The sequence below is a fragment of the Sus scrofa genome, chromosome 6, assembly GCF_054392235.1.
Source record: "Sus scrofa isolate SSC_HxYL_T2T_F1_AM1 chromosome 6, Sscrofa_HxYL_maternal_Yorkshire_Landrace_v2.0, whole genome shotgun sequence".
Classification (NCBI taxonomy): Eukaryota; Metazoa; Chordata; class Mammalia; order Artiodactyla; family Suidae; genus Sus; species Sus scrofa.
Genome location: NC_139388.1, coordinates 94,919,862 through 94,943,646, shown reverse-complemented (window position 1 = coordinate 94,943,646; position 23,785 = coordinate 94,919,862). Strand labels below are relative to the sequence as shown.

General features: G+C 51.1%; 1 protein-coding gene across 3 annotated transcripts in view; it reads right to left on the bottom strand.

The window, feature by feature from the left end:
• The window catches only part of C6H1orf94 (chromosome 6 C1orf94 homolog), a 42,970-nt gene that overhangs the window by 5,591 nt on the left and 13,594 nt on the right, over positions 1 to 23,785 (bottom strand). For all 3 annotated transcript variants that reach the window (XM_084963787.1, XM_084963788.1, XM_003127777.4), the window contains exons 2-6: positions 15,642 to 16,339; positions 12,113 to 12,373; positions 10,574 to 10,749; positions 5,235 to 5,312; positions 894 to 1,090 (exon numbers count right to left, since the gene is read on the bottom strand). In XM_084963787.1, the coding sequence (XP_084819913.1) occupies positions 894 to 1,090; positions 5,235 to 5,312; positions 10,574 to 10,749; positions 12,113 to 12,373; positions 15,642 to 15,840 (911 nt within the window). In that variant the 5' untranslated portion in view covers positions 15,841 to 16,339. The remainder of the gene's footprint in view (positions 1 to 893; positions 1,091 to 5,234; positions 5,313 to 10,573; positions 10,750 to 12,112; positions 12,374 to 15,641; positions 16,340 to 23,785) is intronic.

Below are 23,785 nucleotides of genomic sequence, written 5' to 3'. Positions count from 1 at the left end.
ATTCGAAGGCAATGCTGAAAGGCTAAGTGTCTGGAAACCCACAGTCCACACTACGGTGAGGGGCTGTGATGGGAGGAAGGGAATCACTGGTAGGCTGGGGAGTTGGGCCCTCATCCTATAAACCGAGCTGCCCAGACTGGGGCACACACGCTCCAGGGTGCACCCAGGACACTCAGAATCTCGGGGCTGACACGGTACCACCTGCCTCACAGAGCCTCAGCAGGGAAGGTTTGGTGGGGAGATGCAAGTTGCGTGTGTTATTATTATTAAAACAACAAACACAAATTCCCTACTGACCAGCACGTAAAGTTTGTGTGCAATTGCCAGCTAACATGTTGAGCCTGTGTCAGCTGTTCACAGCTAAGCTCCTCTCCTCTGCTCTTTGGGGCATTTTTGGGGGAAAGTGTGAGCAGCCAGATAAGCAGTGGGAGGCCCTTCAGCAGGGCCTGTCTCAAACTCATTGGGATATTGGAAAAATTAGCCTGGCAAGGAACTGAGGATGCGGAAAGTGGGAGACAGAGCTGTAAGAAGATTACCTGGCCGTGTCCTGCTGGAAGCCAGGCAAACGGGGATAGGGAAAGGCATATGAGACACATGCCACCACCTGCCACCTGCTGTGGGTGGTGTGCCCGTTGCTACTGAACGACCGCACAGCTGCATTTCTGCACCAGGCTGCAGGACTCCAGCCCCAAAACAGGTCTCCAAAAGGGCCCCAGCAGGCCCAGAACAGGCTCAACCTCCATGCCAGGTCCACCCAGGACCCATATAGCCTCTGGACACAGGCTTGAGGTCTCCCCTCCCCGCAGCCATGGAACAGAAGTACCAAGAAAGCCCCAGTGAGGCCCAGCCCTTTTGGATACAAGCTGGACTTCCAGTGTGGGCTCAGGACTCACCCATATGCCTGGGGGAACAGGTACTGCGGCCCATCTCCTGCCATGGGGGAAGGGTCTCGGGCACTGCTGGCCAGCTTCTGAGGTGTCCTCTGAGGGTACGGATAGTTGGGCTGGACGAAGGGGATGTAACTCAGCAGGGGAGTGTAGGAAGAGCGGAAAATCTGCTGTCCCATCTGTGGTGGGTTGTATGGCGCCACCTGCAGGGCAGAGAGGAGAGGGGGGCTAGGCCAGGCAGAGATCGCTGCTTCTGAACGTCCAGTTCACCAGCCCCTGGGCCCCTCCGTCACACAGGAGGCTGGAAAAAGCACAGAGCTCAGCTTCTGCATGTGAGAACGGCCAGTTATTGCGTTATCTGAACCTCAGTTTTCTTACCCATAAAACGGGCCAGCACCTATCTCCATCATGCGGGCACTGAGTCAGTTGTATAAGCAGAGACTGGCGCATCATAAACAGCAAATGAAGATGATTTCCACTCTCTTCTCTGTCCCCTGCCTTTCCCACAGTCAACGTCCACCTCTTGTCCAGCCCCTTGTTCATTTCTGAAGTCTTTTACCATCTCAGGAAAGGCTGTTGAGGTTTATACATCCCTGGCTTCTATCTCAGGATCTCAACAGATTCCAGGTCCAAGACAGCCCTGCCCAGTGGAAACTCCTGTGATAGATGATGGAAACTTCTGTGTCTGCACTGCCCAGTATGGTAGGCACAAGGCAGAAGTGTACCACCTGAGCACTTGAAATGGGGCTAGTGTGACTGAATGTTGTTTTACTTAATTTTGATTGATCTCAATGTAAATACCCACACATGGCGGATGGTAAACAGTATTGGACAGTGTGAGTGGAAGAGGAAGCCCAAAGGGGGGGCAACGGAATTCAGCTCAAACCCTAGAGAAAAATAGGACCTCACTGGGTCTCTGAGACTACCTGGATCAGATCCCCACCAAGAAGCAGGATTCCTACTATCTTGCCCCCAGCAAGGCAGGACCCCACCTGTCTTATTTACTGATTTACCCTGGGCCCTAACACTGTGCCTGTCATACAGTAGCTGCTCAATAAACATTTGAATAAGTGCAAGAAAGGGAGTTCCCGTTGTGGCTCAGCAGGTTAAGAACCTGACATAGTATCCATGAGGATGTGGGTCCGATCCCTGGCCTCACTCAATGGGTTAAGGATCCAGCATTGCTGTAAGGTGTAGCATAAGTTGCAGATGCAGCTCGGATCCACCACTGCTGTGGCTGTGGTGTAGACCAGCAGCTGTAGCTCCCATTCAACCCCCTAGCCCAGGAACCTCCATATGGCATAGGTGCAGCAGTAAAAAGGAAAAAAAAAACTGCAAGAAAGAAAGAGAGAGGAGGAGGAGGGAAGAAAGAAAAGACAAAGTGTCCCCTTGATTACCCCAAATGACAGGGAGCTCATTACATCTCGAGGACTGTATTCCACTACTGACTGCTCCAAATGTCTTGTCTGGAGCTGACATCCATCTTCCTGAGTGTTTCTGTCAAAACTGAGGAACGTTCTGGATTTCCACTTTAATAGCAAGAGTTTAGAGTCCAAGCTGTTCCAGAGGTCAGCGTGCCAATAACTCTCTCTCCCGCACATCCTTATCTGATTTTTTAAAATCACAAAGGCTAGAGCTTATTAAGTGCTTGGGGGGTACCTGGCCCTTCATATGGATCCTCTCACTTAAACTCCAGACAGCCCTGCGAGGTAGGACCATTACATTCCCCAGTTTAGAAACAAGGAAATTGAGGTTCAGAGAAGTTAAGCAGCTTGCTTAGTACGTTTCAAGCATCTGAGTTTTGTCAGAATCCCAGTTGGGTGAGCCCAGAGCCCGCAGCCCTGAACCACACCCTTATGCTTGCTGCCTCTAGAAGCCGAAGCCCCTCACCCCCGACCTCTCCATCCTTGCCTCAGTGGACATGTAGGATCTGGTGATGCTGGACAAGGGCACCAAACCCCCAAGAGGATGAGCTGAAGGTCAGAAAGTGCACAGAGCTCACAGAGAGAACCCAGGACCCAGGAAGGCACCTCCCAGGACAGACACCTGTGAGTCAGGGTGGCAGAAAAAATCCCTGCTTTTCACAGTGAGGGGGTCCTGGACCTTGGAGGTCACTGATGTGAAAGAGAAGATGTGTGTCCTAGAGCTTAAACATGCTTTACTCAGCAATGGCTCTCACTACATGTCACTGATAAAAACCACAAAACAGGGAGTTCCCATTGTGGTTTGGTGGGTTAAGAACCCAACTAGTATCCATGAGAATGTGAGTATGATGGCCTCGCTCAATGGTTTAAGGATCTGGCATTGCCGTGAGCTGTGTGGTGTAGGTCACAGACGTGGCTCAGATCCCGTGTTGCTGTCACTGTGGTTTAGGCTGGCAGCAGCAGCTCCGATTCGACCCCTAGCCTGGGAACTTTCATATGCTGCAGGTGCGGCCCTAAAGTTTTTTTTAAAAAAGGAAAAAAACAAAAACAACCCCCCTACACACCAAACAAGAGGTGTGTAGAGCTCTGGAACCTTCTCCAAGATACACCTGTTGCTGACAAAAGCAATGATATAGCAGTATGTCCAGAAGGCCACATTCACATAAAAATATGTATATAAATAGATACCACTGGAAAGATACCTAAGGAACCAGTCACAGTGATTGCCCCTAAGAGTTTTAAAATGTCTGCACCAGGTTTTTATATTACTTTTTCCAATATATGCACAGGCATCAATGGTCTAAAAGCATTCCCTTTGGAGCTAGGTGGATGACGTCACTGTTCGCAGGGCGGAGGGGATGTGGCTGAGAGGCTGTGAGCCCGGCTGTCTCTTCTCTACTTCATCTCAGGAGGCAAAGCTCCTTCTGCTGAAAGAGCAGTCCTGGCCCATGTAAGAAAGCAACCCGTACCTATGGGTCCTTCTCTACCTTCTGGAACATTCTAACATCCTTCAGGTCAGAGATGGAGTCTGCAGAGAAAAGGTAGGGCTCCCCAGGGAGAGAGGAGAGGCAGAGGGGGTCTGTGGGTTTGAGTGTGGGGATGCAGGGCCAGCCTGAGAATGGAGCCGCTTCTCTGCTCCTTTCCTCACATCCCCAGCCCTGCCCCAAGACCTGTCTCAGCACCTGCAGTTTTGTGTTTTGCACATGCAGCTTGATGGCGTGTATATAACTCCATCTTTATTCGCGTTGGTGTGTGTTTGTAGTTTTGTCTCTGCTGCTTTATTTTGACACCGTATTTTTGTGAATCGGTGTACAAGAGGCTGTAAGGCATAGTCATTGGAAATGTGGTGCCCAAGCCACGCTGCCCAAGTTTTAAACCCCAATCCTATTGTTGGGTTACTGTTGGGTAGGTACTGACCCTGACCTATCCATGGGAATTGGGGGTGAGGCAGATTTAGCTAACAAAAATTTATAACACCCAGTTAAATTTGAATTTCAGATAAACAAAACAGCCAATTTTGTATTCTAAGTATGGTCCACGCAGTATTGGAACAGAATTCTACTAAAACCTTATTGACCATTTACCTGAAATTTAAATTTAACTGTCTTGTATTTTATTTTTTGGCTGCACCTGCAGCATGCCAAAGTTCCCAGGCCAGGGATCAAACCCAAGCCACAGCAGCTAATCCCAAGGCCACCAGGGAACTCCAGTGTCTTGTATTTTAACTGATAGGGGAGGAATATGACTCCCAACCCCCGATGCTGGGTGAGGCTGTGCGATTTGCTTTGGCCCCTGGAAGGCAGGTGCACCTCACTACGTCCCAGCTCTGAGCTGGGCCTCGCAGAGGCTTTGAGTGTTTCTGCTCAGCCCTCCCACACCCCCTGCCATCCAGCATGACAGCAGCAAAAGCTACCGTTATCTTCAGCCCGGGCCCCAAAGAGGGATACATGGAACAGGCTTGAACACAATCTCAGCCCAGCTCAGCCAATCTGCAAACCCATGGGTAAAAAAATAAATATTTTATTGCTGTAAATCTGAGATATCGAGGCCGTTTGTTGCCACAGCAAAAGCCAGCATATGGGTTAACTTTATAACTTTGGACAAATTATTTAATCTCTCTGCACCTCAGTTTTCTCATCTCTAATCTACTTCATAGGGTGGTTCTGGAGGTTAAATTAATGCAGGTAAAGCCCATAGAGAAGGGCCTAACAAGCAGTCATCTGTAAGTGCCAGCTGGCATTAGCACCTGGGGACACTGGTTTGTTCCCACAGGCATGTTGGTATTTGTGTCTGTTCTCTGGGGTCAAGGGTGGGTGGGAAAGTGTGGCTGGTGACCAGCTGGACAAAGACAAGGGAACAGACATCTTTCTGACCTGAAGGCCTTCGTGGAGCTGGGTCGGAGGTGAGGAGGTCATCTACTCACCTGTCGGGAGTAACACCCCAGCTGGGGGGGTAGGGTCTGCTGATAGGGCATCCTGGCTGCTCGCTGCGGATACAGGCCCTGGGGAGAGAAGGAGCAGGCTCAGAGCCATGGCGCCATGGGCTCCCAGCCAGAGCACGGTAGCCACTCAACCCAGCTCGCTCGCCTACCTCGCGGACACAGCCAAGACCGTCCCATCACCCTGCTGGCCAGAACCACCAGCTGCCGATCCAGCTGGAATCAAGTCCGGCCAGCACAACCCACACCATGCAGGCAGCCCCTGCTTAGCAGGATTCACAGCCTTTGGGGGTGAATAATTCAGGTAAGAGCTTCAGGAACTTGCTTGCCTCTCGATTTCCAGATCTGCCCCTTTAGAGGCTGTGTGACCTTGGGCAAGTCACTTCCCCTCTCTGAGCTCTGGTCTCTAAAGTTATGTGTGGTCAAGCCTGTAAAGCTGGTGAAGGTAGCCAGATTATCTTTGTTGCTGTCTCTACCCCTTTTCTAAGTGCCTTTCCCCAAACCCCACTCCCGCCCCCAAGACGTGAGCGGCCCATGTCCGTCCGTGTGCATGTGTGTGCAGTTTGCCTCCATGTTCATTTAAGCCCATCTGCACGTGTGCTTCCAGTTGTGTCTGCAGCCATAGGTTTCTGTGTACAAATGGGCAACCGGGAACCCAAGTGTGTTAGTTTGGGCCTCTGCTGCTCTGCGTCTATCTGCCCACACGTACATCTCTGTCTGTGTCTGATGATGGAGATTGACAGGAAGATAAATGAGTTAATCCATCTAAAGGGCTTAGAACAGTGCCCAGCGCATTGTAAGGATCCTGCAAATGCTAGGTATTTTTTACCATCTCTCACTGCCCCCACCCTCCACTTGAAGAGGTCGCCTGGCAGCTCAGCCCAACAGGAACAGAAACTTAATTCACAACTCTGTCTGGGGTGGCCTTAGGCATCCATGTGTATAAACACACACACACACACACACACACACACACACACACACACACAGCAGACCTGCTGCCGGGGGTGGGGTCAGCCCATGACCCCTCCAGTCCCAGACTGCTTCTACCTGCCAGTCCTATGTTACCCCAAAGATGCAGCTCAAAACCCAAAGCACCTCTCAGACCCTATGTCTTTCCCCGAGATGCTGCCTCCATTCTGGGCTCAGCTTGTGCCAACTGTCAAAGGATTGGTGGCTGACACTGTGCCCTTGACGGCATCCTGAGGGCCCACGAGCTCCTCATAAAAGGCTCCAAATCCCCCAGCTGTCTGAGGGCCCATCCTCCAGGCTCCCAGAGAGCACACATCCTCTCAGAGGCCCTCCTTGTCTCTGCTCCCACGCACCTGACACTTGCAGCAGGGTTCTTCCACTTCCACCAACCCCTTGACCCCAAACCAGTGCACCTGCTCGCCTTTTCTCCAAGCCTTGCAGCTCAGGGCAGCCTCACTCACCACCACGACCAAAGTCTGGTCTCTGACCCCAGGCGCGGCCCAGGCGTGGCCTCACCTGGGACAGAAGAGACGCCTGGATGGCTCTGCCCTGCCCCCTGCCTGTTCCCAGCCCTCAGTGGGCTCCAAGGCCACGTTCTAAGTATCCCTACTATGTATCCCTCCCTCCCCCCTCAGCTCTGCTTTCCAGGCTGCTATCCTCCCCATGCCTGCCTGGGCGAGTGTACGCCCAGGATCAATGAACTGCCCATCCCTGCTCCATCCTAGGCAGGATTTCAGGAGATGATACTATTATTCATCAATATGAGCCACACTGTATCACTGTATGACTTCAAGCTTTTTTTTTTTTTTTTTTTTTTTTTTTGCTTTATAGGGCCGCATCCCCCGGGCTAGGGGTTGAATTGGAGCTGCATGCAGCTGCTGGCCTATACCACAGCCATAGTAACATGGAATCCAAGCTGCATCTGTGACCTAGACCACAGCTCGGGGCAACACCAGATCCTTAACCCACTGAGAAAGGCCAAGGATCGAACCTGCGTCCTCATGGATACTGGCTGGGTTTGTTACCACTGAGCCACAATGGGAACTCCTGTAGGAACTTTCTAGTTGTTCAAATTGCAATTCTGTAAAATCACAAGCCAGAATAAATAAACCTTCACTCCTCTCGGCTCGAGGCCATGGCCTCTCCCACATGCCCTCCCTCCTTAATTGGGAGCCAATTTCCTCTGTGCCAAGCAGCCCAGGAGCCTCTGCAACTCCTTGGTGCTGGGGGCTTAGTCTCTCACGGCTCTGCATCTGTCCACAGCGGGGCTCTGAGTCAATTGGATTTGGGACCTCATCTTTATTCCTAACGCCAAGCAGGGAAAGAGACTAGCATAGACTGTTCCCCGTTTCTCCTCTGCGTCTTCTCAAGGTCTACCGAGCTCCCTGACCCTGTTTCCTAGGAAGATCAGGGCTGAATAATAATAAAAACCAACATCTGTATTGTACTTGAGATTTGACCAAGCCCTTTCCCAACTACCGACACAATTAACCTGACAACTAATTTAAATCTTTGCTGCTGCTGCTGTAATTATTACGAAGCCATTTCATAGATGAAGAGGCCAGGGCTCAGAGCATTTGGCTCACTTGCCAAAGGCCGCACAGCTTGGAAGCAGCAGAATTCCCTTAAACCCAAGCCAGATGATTCCAAAACCTGACTTCTTTTTATCGTATCAGGCCCCTTGAAGGCATGACGCGATCATGAGGAGCTGGGAGAAGGTAAATTACACTGTCCCTGGTTAGCACTGGGGAAGGTTGGCAGGTACAGCCAACCTCAGCTGGGCCTCTCAGGTGCCGAAACTGCAGGAGCCCCAGCATCCAGGGCCCTCAACCACTTCTGCCCAGCAGTCAAGGAAGCTCGGAGTCAGCCCTGGAATGCAAACACCAGCATCTCTGAAGATAAGGGAAATTCAGGCTCAAAAAGATATGTCCAAATCTCACTTACTCTGTAAGTCAGAAGTTAACAGTGTCAGGTAAGAAGAGACACTGTCCCTCAAAACAAAACAGAAAACAAACTTCGTGAATTAGCTTTACATGGTAAGGCCTGAGAATGCATTTGAGAGTGAATCGGTTTACATTAAATAAAATTATGCAATTGTTTCTGTCTCCAAGGTGGTCTTTGACTTGCTCCTGATCTGCACTGGACTCAAGTTTCTCAGTCATCTTGGAATCCCCTCACCTAAGTCAAGGCTCAGCCAAGAGTCAATGTGAAGCAAGGGGATAGAGGTTCCCAGGCTAGGGGTCAAATAGGAGCTGCAGCTGCCGGCCTACACCACGGCCACGGCTACACGGGATCTGAGCCCCTCCTTCGACCTACACCACTCCTCATGACAACACAGGATCCTTAACCCACTGAGCTGGGCCAGGGATCTAACCTTGCATCCTCACGGATATTAGTTGGGTTCATTTTTGCTAAGCCACAATGGAACCTCCCACAAGGGGTTTTAAAATTACTTAAACAAATGAGGAAATAAATGAATACAAATGAGAAGGTCAGGAAGTCGGCGGATAAATGACGGAAGAGGGAGGGAGCAAACTCAAAAATGAAGAAAGCAAAAATGAGCAAACGCAAAAATGGAAGATCGTCCATGAGGGATGGGGAACCCCGAGAATGGAGAACGGGGCATTTCTCTCAAGACCTGTGCAAGGACCTGTATCACAGGTATGGGATGTGACGGATGCAGTGGGATGGTCCCCGTGAATCACACCTCATCTCAGCATCTCACCTGATGGGGCCCAGAGAGGGGGTGGGCACTCACTCTCTTTAGCAAACAAAAAAGGGCTTGAAAACAAAACTCTGCAGAGAAAAAGAGAGACCATGCTAAACATGTTTTACTGCAGTTCCTGTTTAAGATTCAAGGGCTAAGCCAGGTGGACCAGCTCAGAGAAGCTTTACATGGAGTAGGGATGATCCACCTTCCAAGGGGATGTCTAAGCCACCCTGCCGTAAAGGAGGAAATGACATGGGGACCCACGGGGCAGGGGGAGGGGCCCAGAGGCAGGATGAGATAATCTGGGGGGGATTTCTTTCTGTCTTTGCCCTCTCGGGCTTGGCCATGCCAGGCTGGGCCAGCAGGTTCCTGAGAACCTGGCCCTTCTGCATGTACCTGCTCGCCATTCTGGAAAGGAGCCAGGGAAGGGGAGAGAAAACTGAGAAATCTTAGACACCAAGCACCCTTCCTGGAGGAACTGGGCACTACCTAAAGGGGCAATTTAAGCTCTTGGTTTGGACTATGGGTTAAAGCAGAGTGGACATTTATTTGATTTTTTTTTCCTTCTATCTACCCAGGGGGACGGCGGCTCTTAAAGGAGATTAAGTTAACTAAACTAAAGAAACCACATTTTCCCTGCATAAAGGAGTTCTGTGAGTAAAATTTCTCACCCTGCAAGTGGTTCCCCATCCCTCTGTGTCTGGTCTCTTAACTACATACCCCACGACCAAGAGTGTGTGCTAAGCCACCTTAGCTGGTAGAAGCTAAGGCTTCTGGGCCAGAGTTTAAAGTGGCCACAGAAATTGTCACCCACACCAGGACACTTCAGAATGAAAGGGAGTGGGATCAATAATTGGGCTTGGACTAAAGACCTGAACTGGGACTGTCCCAAGTAATCTAAGACACAAGTCATGCAACTGTAATGAAAGTAGGAGGTGGGGGAGGGGAGGGGAAACACAGACTCTGACATCAATCTGTCCTGGGAGCCCAGCTACTTCATAGGCCAAAACTAGGCAAGCAGCTCTGGAAGACACAGCAGAGTGAGCTGGAATTCAGACAAAGGGAAATGAGAAAAACACACGCAGATGCATGTGGGTGCACCTGTTTACAGGTGGTTGGTCTGATGTGGCCACAATGAAGAAGCTAATGGAGTTCTCTTGTGATGCAGTGGGCTAAGGATCTGGCATTGTCACTGCAGTGGTTCGGGTTGCTGCTGCAGCCTGAGTTCGATCCCTGGCCCATGATCTTCCACATGCCGTGGGCTTGGCCAAAAAAAAAAAAAAAAAAAAAAAAGAGGAGACGTTAAAGGACAAATCTAGGAGTTCCTGCTGTGGCTCAGCAGAAATGAATCTGACTAGTATCCATGCAGATACGGGTTTGATCCCTGGCCTTGCTCAGTGGGTTAAGGATCCGGCACTGCTGTGAGCTGCAATGTAGGTCCCAGGTGAGGCTCGGATCTGGAGTTGCTCTGGCCGTGGAGTAGGCTGGCAGCTGCAGCTCTGGTTTAACCCCTAGCTGGGAACTTCCATATGCCACAGGGGCAGCCCTAAAGAGCCGACAAAAACGAGTCTAAAGGTTCTCTGAGAGCCACAGCTCCCCGTGGATGGCCACCAGAGACCCTGGCCTGGGACCCGTCACTCACCTGGTACTGCGGGAAGGTGGAGGGGTTGCTGAACACAGGCGGAGGTGGATAGTTCAGGTTGAGCCAGAGTGGCTGGTTCAGGGTGGCTGAGGTCAAGGTGGTGGTAAAGCGTGGAGTGAAGACATTCCCTGTGTACTTGAGGTTGTTCTTGTCGGCCCCCATCGCCGGCGGGTTAACTGTAAGTCACAGGGGAGGCAGAGCATTTCCTTGACCGAGGAAGGGAGAGGCCAGGAAACCCTCAGCACCACGACCGCCCCCCCGGTTAATGTTCTCAGAGGTCAGGCCTTTTATGCTCCCAGAAGGTTCTTCAAAAGTTCAGGTGAATTTCCAACTCTAGGAAAACACCATTAGCTCACATCGCTGCCCATTCGGAAGGGGCGAAAAATCCCAGCTCAGGCTGGCATGGAGCATCTCTCTCTCCATCACTCACTAGTAAGGAGGCTGTTTAGGAAGAGAATACAAGAAACCAGACTGCCAAGGCTGTGTCTCAGCTACGTACAAAACCATGTTTTTCCAAGGGCTTTAGAAAAATCCAGTTCAATACAAACAAATTGCCATGTGATAGGAAGTCAATCTTATTAAATCATTAAAGCACCCCCCTGAGGACATGTACATGGCAACAGGGAGGGCCTTGTGCAGGTGGTTGTATCTGTGCTAGAGTCATTTTTTAAAAAATATATTTTAGGAGTTCCTGTCATGGCTCAGCGGAAACCAATCTGACTAGTATCCATGAGGATGCTGGTTGGATCCCTGGCCTTGCTCAGTGGGTTAAGGATCTGGCATGGCCGTGAGCTGTGGTGTAGGTCACAGATGCAGCTCGGATCTGGCATTGCTATGGCTGTGGCGTAGGCTGGCAGCTGTAGATCGGATTCGACCCCTAGCCTGAGAACTTCTATATGCTGCAGGTGCAGCCCTAAAAAGACCAAAAAAAAAAAAAAAAAGGAATAAACAACAGATTGCATTATTATAAAAAACATTTTTAAAAGTTATATAATTCAGGATGGTAGAACCCAAAATTAGGCAGAATGAATGAGATTTGGTTGAGTTGTTTCAGGATACGAATCCTGGATTCTCTCCTTCTACCATATGCCTGTGGGCTTATAGAGTCAAAGATAGGGTGACAATTTCCCCTTTCTGGGCACATTTTTGGTGGCGAAGGAGATTTGACTAAAAGAGTTGCAGAAGTGCAAGGGAGGGAAAACAGGGACATGAATAAGCTCAGTGTAGAACGATCTTGAAGAATGGATTTTTCTTTGGCTTGGGCAGCTGGAAGGGATCTAACACTTGCCGAGTCAGGGCTGCATTCAAACTAACCACTGACCATGTGACCCCTGAAAGCCAAGGGCATTTCTCTAGCGATTGTATTTTCTGTAGGGGAGAGAGAGAAAGCAAGACATTTCCCCATTTTATGAGACTCGGGAAAGACAGCGACTTGCCCACGGATAAGACAGCTGTTTGATGGCCAAGCCACTCCCCAGAAGCCTATGAGGGCTTCTGAAATCCCATCCTCCACAGACTCCCTGGGCGAGGTCAGCTTACATTTCAGCTCTAGCCCGTCCACCTCCACTCTGCTGCGAAGCTTCAGCTGCCCGCTTGAGTTCTTGGCGGCCCCGAGGAACTCATAAAGCAGGTTCTTCTCGGCCGGCCAGGCAGGCTTCTTGGCCGGCAGGGCCGTGGACATGGAGCCCCCGGGGTCAGTGCAACCCTCATCACCACAGATGTCCTTCTGGCTCTGGGGCCACTGACTGAGAAAGAGGCTCTCTCGACCCTTGGTCAGCTCCTTGATGCCAGGGTTCCGTTCTACAGCAGGAAGGAAACTGAGTCACTGACTCTGGAAGGCCAAGTGCTGGAGTCAGGGAGCACCATCTCCCAGACCAAGTGATGGATCCTCCACAGCACGCCTGAGGCTCCGACCACTCTGGACTCTCTCTCAGCTCCATCCAATCCCTGAAGCCCCTCATGGACCAGCACCCATTCTGGTCCTCCCCTCTCCTGCTCATGTGCATGGTCCAGTCTTATCTTCCTCCCTTTCATCCTCCCATTCATCCTTCCATTATTCCTTGCTTCCTGTTACTTCTTTTTCTCTCCTTCCTTTCTTCCTCCCTCCCTTCTTCCTTTCTTTCCTACCTTTTCTCTTTCCTTATTTCTTTTTTGGCCGCACTTGAACCAAGCAGAAGTTCCAGGGCCAGGGATTGAATCTGTGCCACAGTAGTGACCAAGCCAGATTCTTAACCTGATGAGCTACCAGGGAACTCCCTTCCTACCTTTTCCCTTTCCTCTCTTCCTTCCAACCCTCCACAGGTTGGACTACAAAGGTTCGAGCTACAAAGCTGACTTAGACATGGTTCTTGCCCCCAGGGAGCCCCTGGCTTAGCGGGGGTCACGTGTTCCTGCAGCACTCTGGCTCCTGCTTTGTTGCTCACAGGCCGTTCAGCACACTCATCAGTGCCAGGCCCTGACCTGAGTCCTGGGGACACTGTGATGAGTCAGAGCCAGACTTGGCCCTGCAGGAGCTCACAACAAGGAGGACGAAAGAGACGGTCCCAGAAATAGCTCCGGGACAAGGCAGATGGGGACCAGGAGGTGACAGAGGGACACAGTGGGAGAAGAGGGTGGCTGAGATGGCTTCTGTCTGAGAGGGCCAGAGAGCTTCCAGAAGAAAGAGGGCCCTCAGCAAGGCCTTACAGCCAGGGCTATGGGTGACTTAGGCACAGGCATGGCAGCATGCAAGAGACACAGTGAGGCACTGGCTGTGGTCGGTGCGAGGCTCAAATCTCTCCAGATAGACTGAGATCTGTCTGGACCATTATGGATCCTCCAACAGCAGTGGTTTTCATCCATGCTTTCTTCTGAGCAATGGAACTTTCTTCCAACAAAATGAAGTATGGGGGGGAATATATGTGCATTTATATATTATATATTTATACAATATTACATAGTATAAGTTTATTTATAATATTACATTAGATATTTATATATAATATTGCATGTTATATACAATATTTCATATATGATATTACATGTTATATTTATATATAGTATTGCATGTTATATATTTATGTATAATATTGCATGTTATATACAAAATACATGCTATATATTTACATATAATATTGTGTGTTATATAATATTACCTGCTATATATTTATACACAATATTGCGTATCATCTACAATATTATGTTATATATTTTTATATAATATTACATGCTATATATTTGTATATAATATGTAAATGCACATGTATAACATATATACATATGTAAACTTTTTTAAGGCATTTCTTGGTTGAAGCAGGGAAGAGGGCCTGGCTCCCAGCATCTTCACACCTTCCCCAGCCTGGAGGTCCTGGGAAAGTGGAGTTTGGCTGGGAAATGGCACTGAACACACAGCAGGCACCTGGGATGACTCTGGGATCAGAAGACCTGTGCTCAGTGTTACCTGTTGGGAGTGGATGTGATCCCACAGCTCTTGGCCCCACTGGCCCAGTGTCCTTGGGGCCGAGTCTGGACAGGACTGGGCCTGCTCTCCTAGTGCCATCCTAGCGAAGGAAAGAACTCCTCTGGCTTGAGCCAATTTAGGAGAAAATGACATTTTTAGCAAAACACGTCCCTAGAGTCTCTTCCAAGAGTTTCTCTGGTTGCTGAGTGTAGCCCCCAGCCAGCGTGCTGAAATAACAGTACCCACTAATAACAGCCCTCTCCCCAGAGGCCCCCACACCTGCAGTCGCTTGAAACATGCTTTCCGCTCACTCATCTCCAAAGCTCCCTCCTACAGCCTCTGTGTCCACAGACACACACACACTTCTGCCTGTCTTTCCTTTGGCTCACACACACACAACTACAAACACACAGAACAGAAGCACGCACATGTACACGCGGTCACACTGTGTTTTCTCTAACAAATACACGCGTACCTGCACAGCTCCCCTTGACACACCTTTGCCCACACACTGTGCACACAGACACACCAAGCAGTGGGAGAGTGGGTGGGACAGGACAGCCTTCAGCTCAGCAGCCCCCTCTGGCAGAGACATCCCGGCCTCCTTCCTGGAGAAGGAGGAGGAAAGAGGGAATGTCCCCTCCCCCAGGTGGGGCTCCATACAGCCCATCGTCCCCAGAGTCCTTGGGCTCCTAGATGGCTGCCCAGAGCCCAGCATGCCGTCCACAGCTCGGAGCCCCTGGCCTTCCTGGAAAAGCTCCGGAGCTCAGAGTGTTTGCTATGGTTCCCCTTGTTCCTCTTTTTTTAGGAAGATGGATTTGGACCCTCCCAATACAGGCATCTCTCCATTACCCGCCCATGTTCACAGCCTGAGGGAGAATTTTTCTTTTGCTTTTCTCCTAGTGGCTGCTGATGGCAGGCAAATGCCACCGCCATCAGTCTACCTTCTTGGAACCATCCAGTCTGAGTGGCTGGATCAGAACAGGCACAAAATGCAGAATCCTGGGGCGGTAGGGGGGAAACCTGGAAATGGCTGGATTTCCAGGGCTGGGGAGGGGGGGTGTGGACTCCTCAATTCAGGTGAGGGAATGCACTTTTCTAAAGCCCTGTAGTCCCTGGGGAAAAATCCGAGGACCAACAGCCCACACTGGACTGGAGAGTTTACACGTTCAACCCCCTGCCCCGGAGAGGGGCTCAGGCCTCTTGGTCAGAACAGGTGTCTCCCTCAGAAGGTAATCAGATTTCCCTCCTTCCCAGCTTAAAACCCCACGCTGCAGTTAATCCTTGGACTCAGCGGGGGTAAACGCTTCCTTCCATTGTACCTGGGTACCTGTGGATTCAAAAACCAAGTCAGTTACCAAATGGGCCCATCTCTCTTCCCAGAGCACGTTGAATTCAGGACCACAGGACCTGCCTGCACGAGCCAGGCCCTGTATACAGGCATCCAGCAGAGGAGGCCTGTGGGGGCTTGAAAACAGCCTGTGCCTGTGGACCCAGCTCACCCTCGAGGCCGTCTCTTCCTACTTTGCACAAAGAGGCTGCCTGTGCCTGATGCAGCCTGACTCGCTTTCCAGCAAGTTTCTCCTCCCTGCAGACGCACTCCATAGCCCTGCTGCCAGTCCCACTCACCCATCAAGTGGTGCCCCTCCATGGCGGGGTCAGCCTCGGGCTTGGAGCAGATCTTGGCAAACACCGGGAGCTGCTTCTTTGGAGCTGGGAGTTCGAGGAGCTTTTCGAGCTTGTCGGGAGGCCTGGGAGGAGGGGGAGGCGGCAGCAGCAGGAACGGGCCCAGCCCCGCAGGCTCCTTGGGTCCAGGGCCAGAGAACATGTTGTTCTGCAGGAAGTCTTTGATGACTCTGGTTTCCTCCAACACCACCTTGCTGTCGGGGGCCTTGGACGTCTCAGGGGACTTTAGTGGGAACTGGGCCAGGAGCTTGCTGATCTCCAAATTGGAGGCCCCCAGGCCATGGCCCCGATCCTCCGTTCTCTTGGCACCCTTGACCTTGGCAGCACGCAGGATGCCCGTGACTGTAGATATGGCAGAATCGCAGTCCTGCCGGCTGCCGACAACAGACACGGCCACCTTCGGCTCCAGAAGCTGGTCACCGGTGATGATGGAGGCCCCCGGGCACTCACTGCTGCCTGCCACCAGAGAAGGCACCAGAAGGCAGGGAGCCGGGGGTCGGGGTCCCCCGGGAGGGCTGCCGGGTGCCTCTAGCTCTCCCGAGCTCTCTGCGATTAGGATGAGGTGCTCTTGGGTGAGGTTCAAGAACTCCTGCTCCACCAACAAGGAGATCTCATCTTTGCCACTGGTGAGCTCCAGAGCCCTGCCAACAGGTCAGAAAGAGGCGGCTTTAGTGCCAGCTCACTGAGGGTGGACCTGCGGATAGGGTGCAGGCCCCAGGGAAAGGCGCTGGAGGAAACACGTTTCCAGGTATGAGAAACTGACAGCTTTTTTTTTTTTTCCCTTAAATGGCCACACCCACAGCATATGGAAGTTCCCAAGCCATGGATATCGCAATGCCACATCTGAGCCACATTTACAACCTATAACCAGCTGGCCACAACACTGGATCCTTAACCCACCAAGAGTGAGGCCAGGGATGGAACCTGCATCCTCAGAGAGACTCTGTCAGGTCTTTAAACTAATGAGCCATACTAGGAACCCCTTATTGCTTTTTAGGAGAGAAAATGGACCACCAGTGGACCCCAAGGGGTTTCTACACCACACCACTGGGCACAGTACCAAGAGCTTGGTTCTGGGAATCAAGACACTTCCCGATACCGCATCTTGCTGAGCTGAGCCGAGCCTTAATTTCTATCCATCTCTCTCTGTTCTGCTGTGCCCAGGACTTGAGCAACAAAAGACCAGCAACATAAGGGCCAGGAGTGAGCCAACAGCTCTGAGCGTGGCGGCCAGCGTGCTGGGGATGAGTCCTGGGGGGCCCTCACAGGCACCGCAGGATGGCTGGGTGAGAGCAGGGGCGACAGCTGGAGCTCACAGCCTGGCTCCATCACTTCCCAGCTCTGCGACCTTGGGCACGTTGTTCAGCCTCTTGGTACCGCTATCTCCTCACCTGGTTAATGGCATATCACGGAGCCTTCAGACCGTGTCTGGCACAGAGCAAGGGCCACACAATTCCCAGCTAGTATGCCTAAGCTCCATCAGCCTGGCTGGTCCTCTGGATCCTGAAATTTGCATGGTGGCTCCGTGGATACCCGTGTCCTCCTTGGCTGCCATGGCCCTTTGACCAGATGGCCGCCTCTGCACTGGGCCCCATTTCCTGGGAGCACTAGCAATTTCTTGAGCCCTGCACTGATTCACAAGCATCTCCCTGTCTCTAAACATTGGTCTCTACCTGCACCTCAGACCCAGGGCCCCCAGCTGGACCCTCGATGGCCGGCATCAGCCTCATGGAGCCTGAAGGTGCCATGGACTCTAGGCTCCTGACTGCCGGCTCTCTCCAGGTGTCGGAAAGCATGGCTTGTGGACCAGCCTGCCTCACCAGTGTCCTCAGCAAGGGGGAACCTTCCTCCTGGCTCTCCCAGAAGGACCAGGGTCACCCAGCTTAGAACCATCTGCTCTCCCTGCTAGAGGTGTTCTCAGGAAGAGGGGATGAAGTGACCTGCACAGAACATCTGGAAACTGTTCAGCATTGTACCCCTGGGAGAAGGTGGTGAAGATGGTGAAAAAGAGGCAGAGGGACAAGCGAAAGCTTCCCAGGAGTGGAGCTCTGGGGAGGCCCCAAGGTACATTCCTGCTTGGACAACCTGTTCTGGGGGTGCAGTGAGTCCCCCAAATAATGGCTATGGGATGCTCCCAGCAGCGACATGCCTCTCTGGTACTGCTCCATGTCTGAGCACACACCATACACATCCACACCCACCCACACCCACCCACACCCACACATGCAATACGGGTAGACAGTGAGACACAGTCACCACACAGAACCGGGGGCGGGGGGGCCCGTCACCGCATCTGACAACCAATCAGAATAGGCCCAGGCTATGTTTCAGATGTGCAGGGCATGAACCCCTTAGTTGCTGGGGCCTGTTGAGGCCCAGGCGTCCTGGAAAAGGTGCTGGCTGGCCAGAGCACTTGGGAAGCACAGGGAAGCATTTAAAACATGGGAGCTTGTCACTATTCTAACAAACCCAGGCAGCAGGGCCTCCTGAACACCAGTCCTGCATGTGGCCTCACCGGGCCTGGAGGCAGCCAGTGGGATCAGGAACCGCAGACTCTGGCCAAACAGACGGCAGACAGAATTGGGTACCACTGCTTACTTCATGGCAGACTCCAGAGGCTTGGAGACTCCCCTGTGACCTGAGTAGGACCCAGACCCTGGGTGGCAAGAGAACGTGGTGGGGTCGCCCCTGTGCGGGCCCAGCACAGACACACAGGAAGCACTGGGCAGGTCCACTCAGTCTCTCCCTCCACCCTGCCTTCGGTCCTATTCCCATCCTTTCCTCCTCCCCACGTCTAGACTTGGTCTAGAAGTCGGCTCCCCACTCCCCCATCCACTGCTGTGTCCCTAGGAATAAAGAGGCTGCCCCATGTTCTAGATTCTGTCTTCCTCTCCATCCTCCTTCTCAAAGGGAACCAGGGAGTCTCAGGTCACAGAAACCAGCCATTTGAAGGACATTTTGCCTCTTCCCCACCTAAAAATTGCAACGTAACCTGTATACCAACAGATTTTCTGAATTAGAAACACTGACCCCAATTATGCTAAGTTTTAAAATTCAGATAATGGGGAGTTCCCCTTGTGGTTCAGTGGAAATGAATCTGACTACTATCCATGAGGACACAGGTTTGAACCCTGGCCTCGCTCAGTGGGTTAAGGATCTGGCATTGCTGTGAGCTGTGGTTTAGGTCACAGACAAGGCTCGGATCTGGCGTGGCTGTGGCTGTGGTGTAGGCCAGAGGCTGCAGCTCCAATTTGACCCCTAGCCTGGGAACCTCCATATGCTGTGGATGCTGCCCTAAAAAGATGAAAAAAAGAAAATTGGCGTAATGGTATTGTGGTTACACTTCAACAACAATAGAAAGGGTCCTTACCTCTGAAAGATACATACTAAGGTATTTACAGATAACACTACGTCTGGGATGGGCTTTAAACTTAATCCGGCAGCAGGAGGGAGAAGGTGGGGATGAGGGAATAGATAAAACAAGACCGGCCCCATGTCGACCTTCGCTAAGGCTGGGTACCTGGGTTCATCACATACTATTTGCTCCATTTTTGCCTGTGTTCAGTTTCTGGTGTTCCCCCCCCCCCCAAAAAAAAATGTTCTATAATAGATGCACATTCCAAAGTCTTATTACTGAGTCCTTTAAAGTATCAGCTGCAAGAAGTCAAAGCAGTTTCTGAAAGACCCATAGGATCTGAGGTCCCTGTACCAAAAACCACCCCACAGGTGGTGCCTTCCCAGCTGCTGGGAGGACACTCCTGCCCTGTCCCACCTCAGAGTCCCTCTGGAGGACAGAACCCAGTCGGAGCTGAGTGGAAACCCACTCTCCTCTGGACCTATCTTAGGTCAATGGGCCTCTTAGGAAGCTGGCATTCCCAGAAGCGTCATTGCCAAGGACTCTGGCTGTGGGTCCTCCATGTGCCCCAGAAAGGCTCGCCCAGAGCACCTGGCTCTCCCGGCAGACGGTCTCTACAAGCTCCTATTTCCTTTGCACCTGCCATGAATCCGCTACAGGCCAGACCAGAAGCGAGGCATCCATCTATAAACCTGCATTTAATCTTCTCCACGCCCCTGCGCAACAGACAGTATCATTCTCACCTTACAGACGGGAAAAGTAAGCCTGAAAGAGGCTAAGTGCCTTGTCGCTGAGAAAGTGAAGACCCTGGTGTGGGGATACTGCTGAGTCCAGCTGACTTCCCCACGTCCTCCCACCCTGCCCCCGGCTTCCTCTCCAGGGACAGTTCTCCAGGGCCGTCTCCCTGCTCCGTGGCTGGGCTGTAGTCCCCCACCTGAATGCAATCAGGGCTATTGCCGGGCTCATCCCATCACTCCAGCCTGTAGAGGATGGTCACTGTGAATCCTGAGCCCGTCATCCGTGGCATTAGCTGTCCCTGACAGCTTTGTGTCAGCTGCATGTCTGATGAGAACCTCTCCTGCGTCCTCCGCCAATGCATGGATAGAAATGTTGAAGGGGAGAGCGTCCAGGGCTGAGCCTTAGGGACAGTGCTGGAAACCCGCCCCTCTCCGCCCCCGGTCTGACAGTAATCCTGGCTCAACACTTTGGGGGAATAAATCAATCCAGTCGCTATCATCTCATCGCCTCTTCTCCAAGACAGCCTTTATCAGACGCTTCGCTGCAATCGAGATTCAGGACACAGTCACCAGCGCCTGAGCCAGGGTCTCCCCTACCTGCCCTCTCCAACCCCAAGAAAACAAGATCCGTTTGCTCTTTTTTATTCTAGAAAACGGCATGTCGGCAGAGCTAAGACATTCTCAGAACTTAGATCAAACACTTCCCCTATTTCAACACTTAAGTGGGTTCTCGCTACATGTAGAATAAAAACCTAAACTCCTTTCTGACTCTGAGGGCACCACACAGAGTGGCCCCATCAGCCCCCCCTGCTCTGACTCCTCTATTTCCAGCCACTCTGGGCTTATACCTGTTCCTTGGCATGGCGAACTCATTCCAACCTCAGGGCTTTTGCACCTCCTGTGGATGCTGGATCATCCCTTGACTGGCTCTTTCTAGGCACTCTCTGCTCCATCAATCTGTTTATTTTCTTCCTCCTATTTCTCAGCATCACATATAGTATTTTTGATGCCTTTACTCCCTACAACAGCATCTACTCCCTGAGGGCAGGGACTGTACCTTGTTCACCGTGGAGGCCTCAGGCCCTCAAGCAGTGCTGGGCACCTAACCCCAGCTCGGTAAGTATTTGATGAATAAATGAAAGAAATGACTCATGAACTTATTATTATTATTATTATTTTTTGGTCTTTTTGCCTTTTCTAGGGCCGCACCCGCTGCATGTGGAGGTTCCCAGGCTAGGGGTCTAATCAGAGCTGTAGCCCTGGCCTACACCAGAGCCAGAGCAACGCGGGATCCAAGCCGTGTCTGCGACCTACACCACGGCTCATGGCAATGCGGGATCCTCAACCCACTGAGCAAGGCCAAGGATCGAACCTGCAACCTTATGGTTCCTAGTCAGATTCGTTAACCACTGCGCCACGACAGGAACTTCTTATGAACTTATCTTTACCCTTGTCCATTTCTTGGAACTCTTGACATTAAAAGGTATGTTGCCCAAGACCACCCAACCCCTTACACTGATGGCCACTTGCCTGGCTTTTTATTCCATTCCCTGGCCTCCCATCACATGTCCCACCTTGAGCCTGGGATCCCTATGAGCTGACAGGATGGCACTGACCAGCCTGCTTGGCCCCGTCCTAAGAACTCGCAGCCCCAGGTGCACAGCAGATCCCACCCAGACCCATCCCACTCTTATCGACCACCTTGGGGCCCCCAGAAAGATCTCTCACTCTCCCCACGACTTTGCTGGGCTCCACATCCAACTTGCACTTGCAGGAATCTATCTTTTTTCCTCTCTTCTTAAGAAGTTTGGCCAATGCTGGCATTTCTCCCATGCTATTTGCTTTCTCCTTTGAGTTGGTAAAAACCATAAAATCTGCCACAGACTCTATCACAGTGAATCATTCGGGGAGGTGAACCCAGCTGCCAGGCGCTGACAAAGGAAGCTCGTCAGAATTGGTGCCGTGGCTCCAGCTGCTGCCCCCACCTCCAGAAATGATAGGTGTCTGATGGGGACCCTATACACGGGTGCCACGCATTATTTCTGCATTTGCAGTGTACACAGTCATATAAAAATAAAGGCTATTGACTGGCTGGCACCCCTTCCTAGAATAATGACTAAGCAAGCATGCTGTTAGCTCCCTGACTGCAGTTCTGTGTACATGATAACACAGAGCAAAGATGAAAACTGCTATTCATCTGAGCCAAACAACAGAAAAATGCAAGCAGAAAATTGTTAGTGCTGGAAGAGGACACCAAAACAAATATTTTCTTCCCACTGTGGCATTTCAGATCGACGACAAACACGGTACCCAGGCCTGGTGCCTGGGCAACATGGCTGATTGAAGAGCACAGCAAGGGAAGGGTTTGGGTTCCATCCGGAGACTCTGACCTCGTGGCTGCCGGTGAGACAACCTCTCCACGTGTCTGCGTGGGTGGAGCAGCAGAGCACGGTGGCTAACGGCTCAGTGCCTGGAAGGAGGCAGAGACTGAATTCAACTTCCCACGGTTTAAGGGAGGCCAGCCCTCAGGCAAGCTGCCTAATATGTCTACACTTCAGGTTCCAGTGCACAAAATCAGAAGGAGCATTTATGGAGAATGAACTAACCAGCTAGGCACTGCACTAAGCGCTTTCCATGCAAAACTCTCATTTGCGTCCCCACCACAGCCCCAGTGGGGGTACTGTGAAGCCCAATTACCATCATGACCTATGGTAGTTCCTGCCCATCTTGGATCAGTAATAAGCAGAGGCTTGGAACATGCTTGGGTTTTAGGGCTTAACCTTGTTTCTCTTGGGACTCAGCAGCCTCCACATGAATGAGCCCAGGAGAGCCCAGTGGAGGATGACACCTTCCATGGAGGAAAACCTCAAGGTCCTCGGCCAACAGTCAGCCAGAGCCAGCTGACTATAGAAATGCGGATAAGCACAGGCTACATCCTGCCAAGCCCAGCCCAGCCCAGCCCCTACCAGAAGAACCACCCAGCAGAGCCCAGCCAAGACTGCTGAAGGACAGAAATGGGAGCTAAGTGGAAAGCTGTAGTTTTGAGCCTCTAAGCTTTGAGATGGTTTAGAGTTAGTTCCCTGGTGGCCTAGCAGTGAAGGATCTGGCATTGTCACCCCTGTGGCAAGGGTTCGATCCTTGGCCCAGGAACTTCCACATGCCGTGGGCACTGCCCCAAATAATAACTAAATAAACATTGAGGTGGTTTGTTACACAGTCAGCCCTTCATATTCACAGGTTGGGCATGCACAGCTTTGACCAAATGTAGATTGAAAATACTTGAAAAAAAAATTTCAGAAAGCAAAACTTGAATTTGCAGATACATGCACCTGTATGTTCACAGTAGCACCATTCACAAGAGCCAAGACATGGTAAATGTCCATCAACAGATAAATGGATTCAGAAGATGTGGTGCATATACACAATGGAATATTACTCAGCCATAAAAAGGAACAAAATAATGCCATTTGCAGCAACATGGATGCAACTAGAGATTCTCATACTAAGTGAAGTAAGTCGAAAGAGAAATACCCTATGGTATCACCTATGTGTGGAATCCAAAATATGGCACAAATGAAACTATCTAAAGAACAGAAACAGACTCACAGACATGGAGAACAGACTGCGGTTGCCAAGGGGGAGAGGAAGGAGTGGGATTGGAATGGACTAGGAGTTTGGGGCTGGCAGATGCAAACTATTACATTTAGAATGGCAAGCGACAAGGTCCTGCTACTCTACAGCACCGGGAACTATATCCAATCACTTGTGATAGACCATAACGGAAGATAATATGAGAAAAAGAATATATATATATACATATATATATATATATATATACACACATATATATACATATATATACACATATATAATTGGATCATTTTGCCATACAGCAGACATTGACAAAACATCGTTAATCAACTATAATTTTAAAAATGTTTAAAAAATTCAAATTTGCTACACATTGGCAACTACTCACATAGCATTTGCATTGT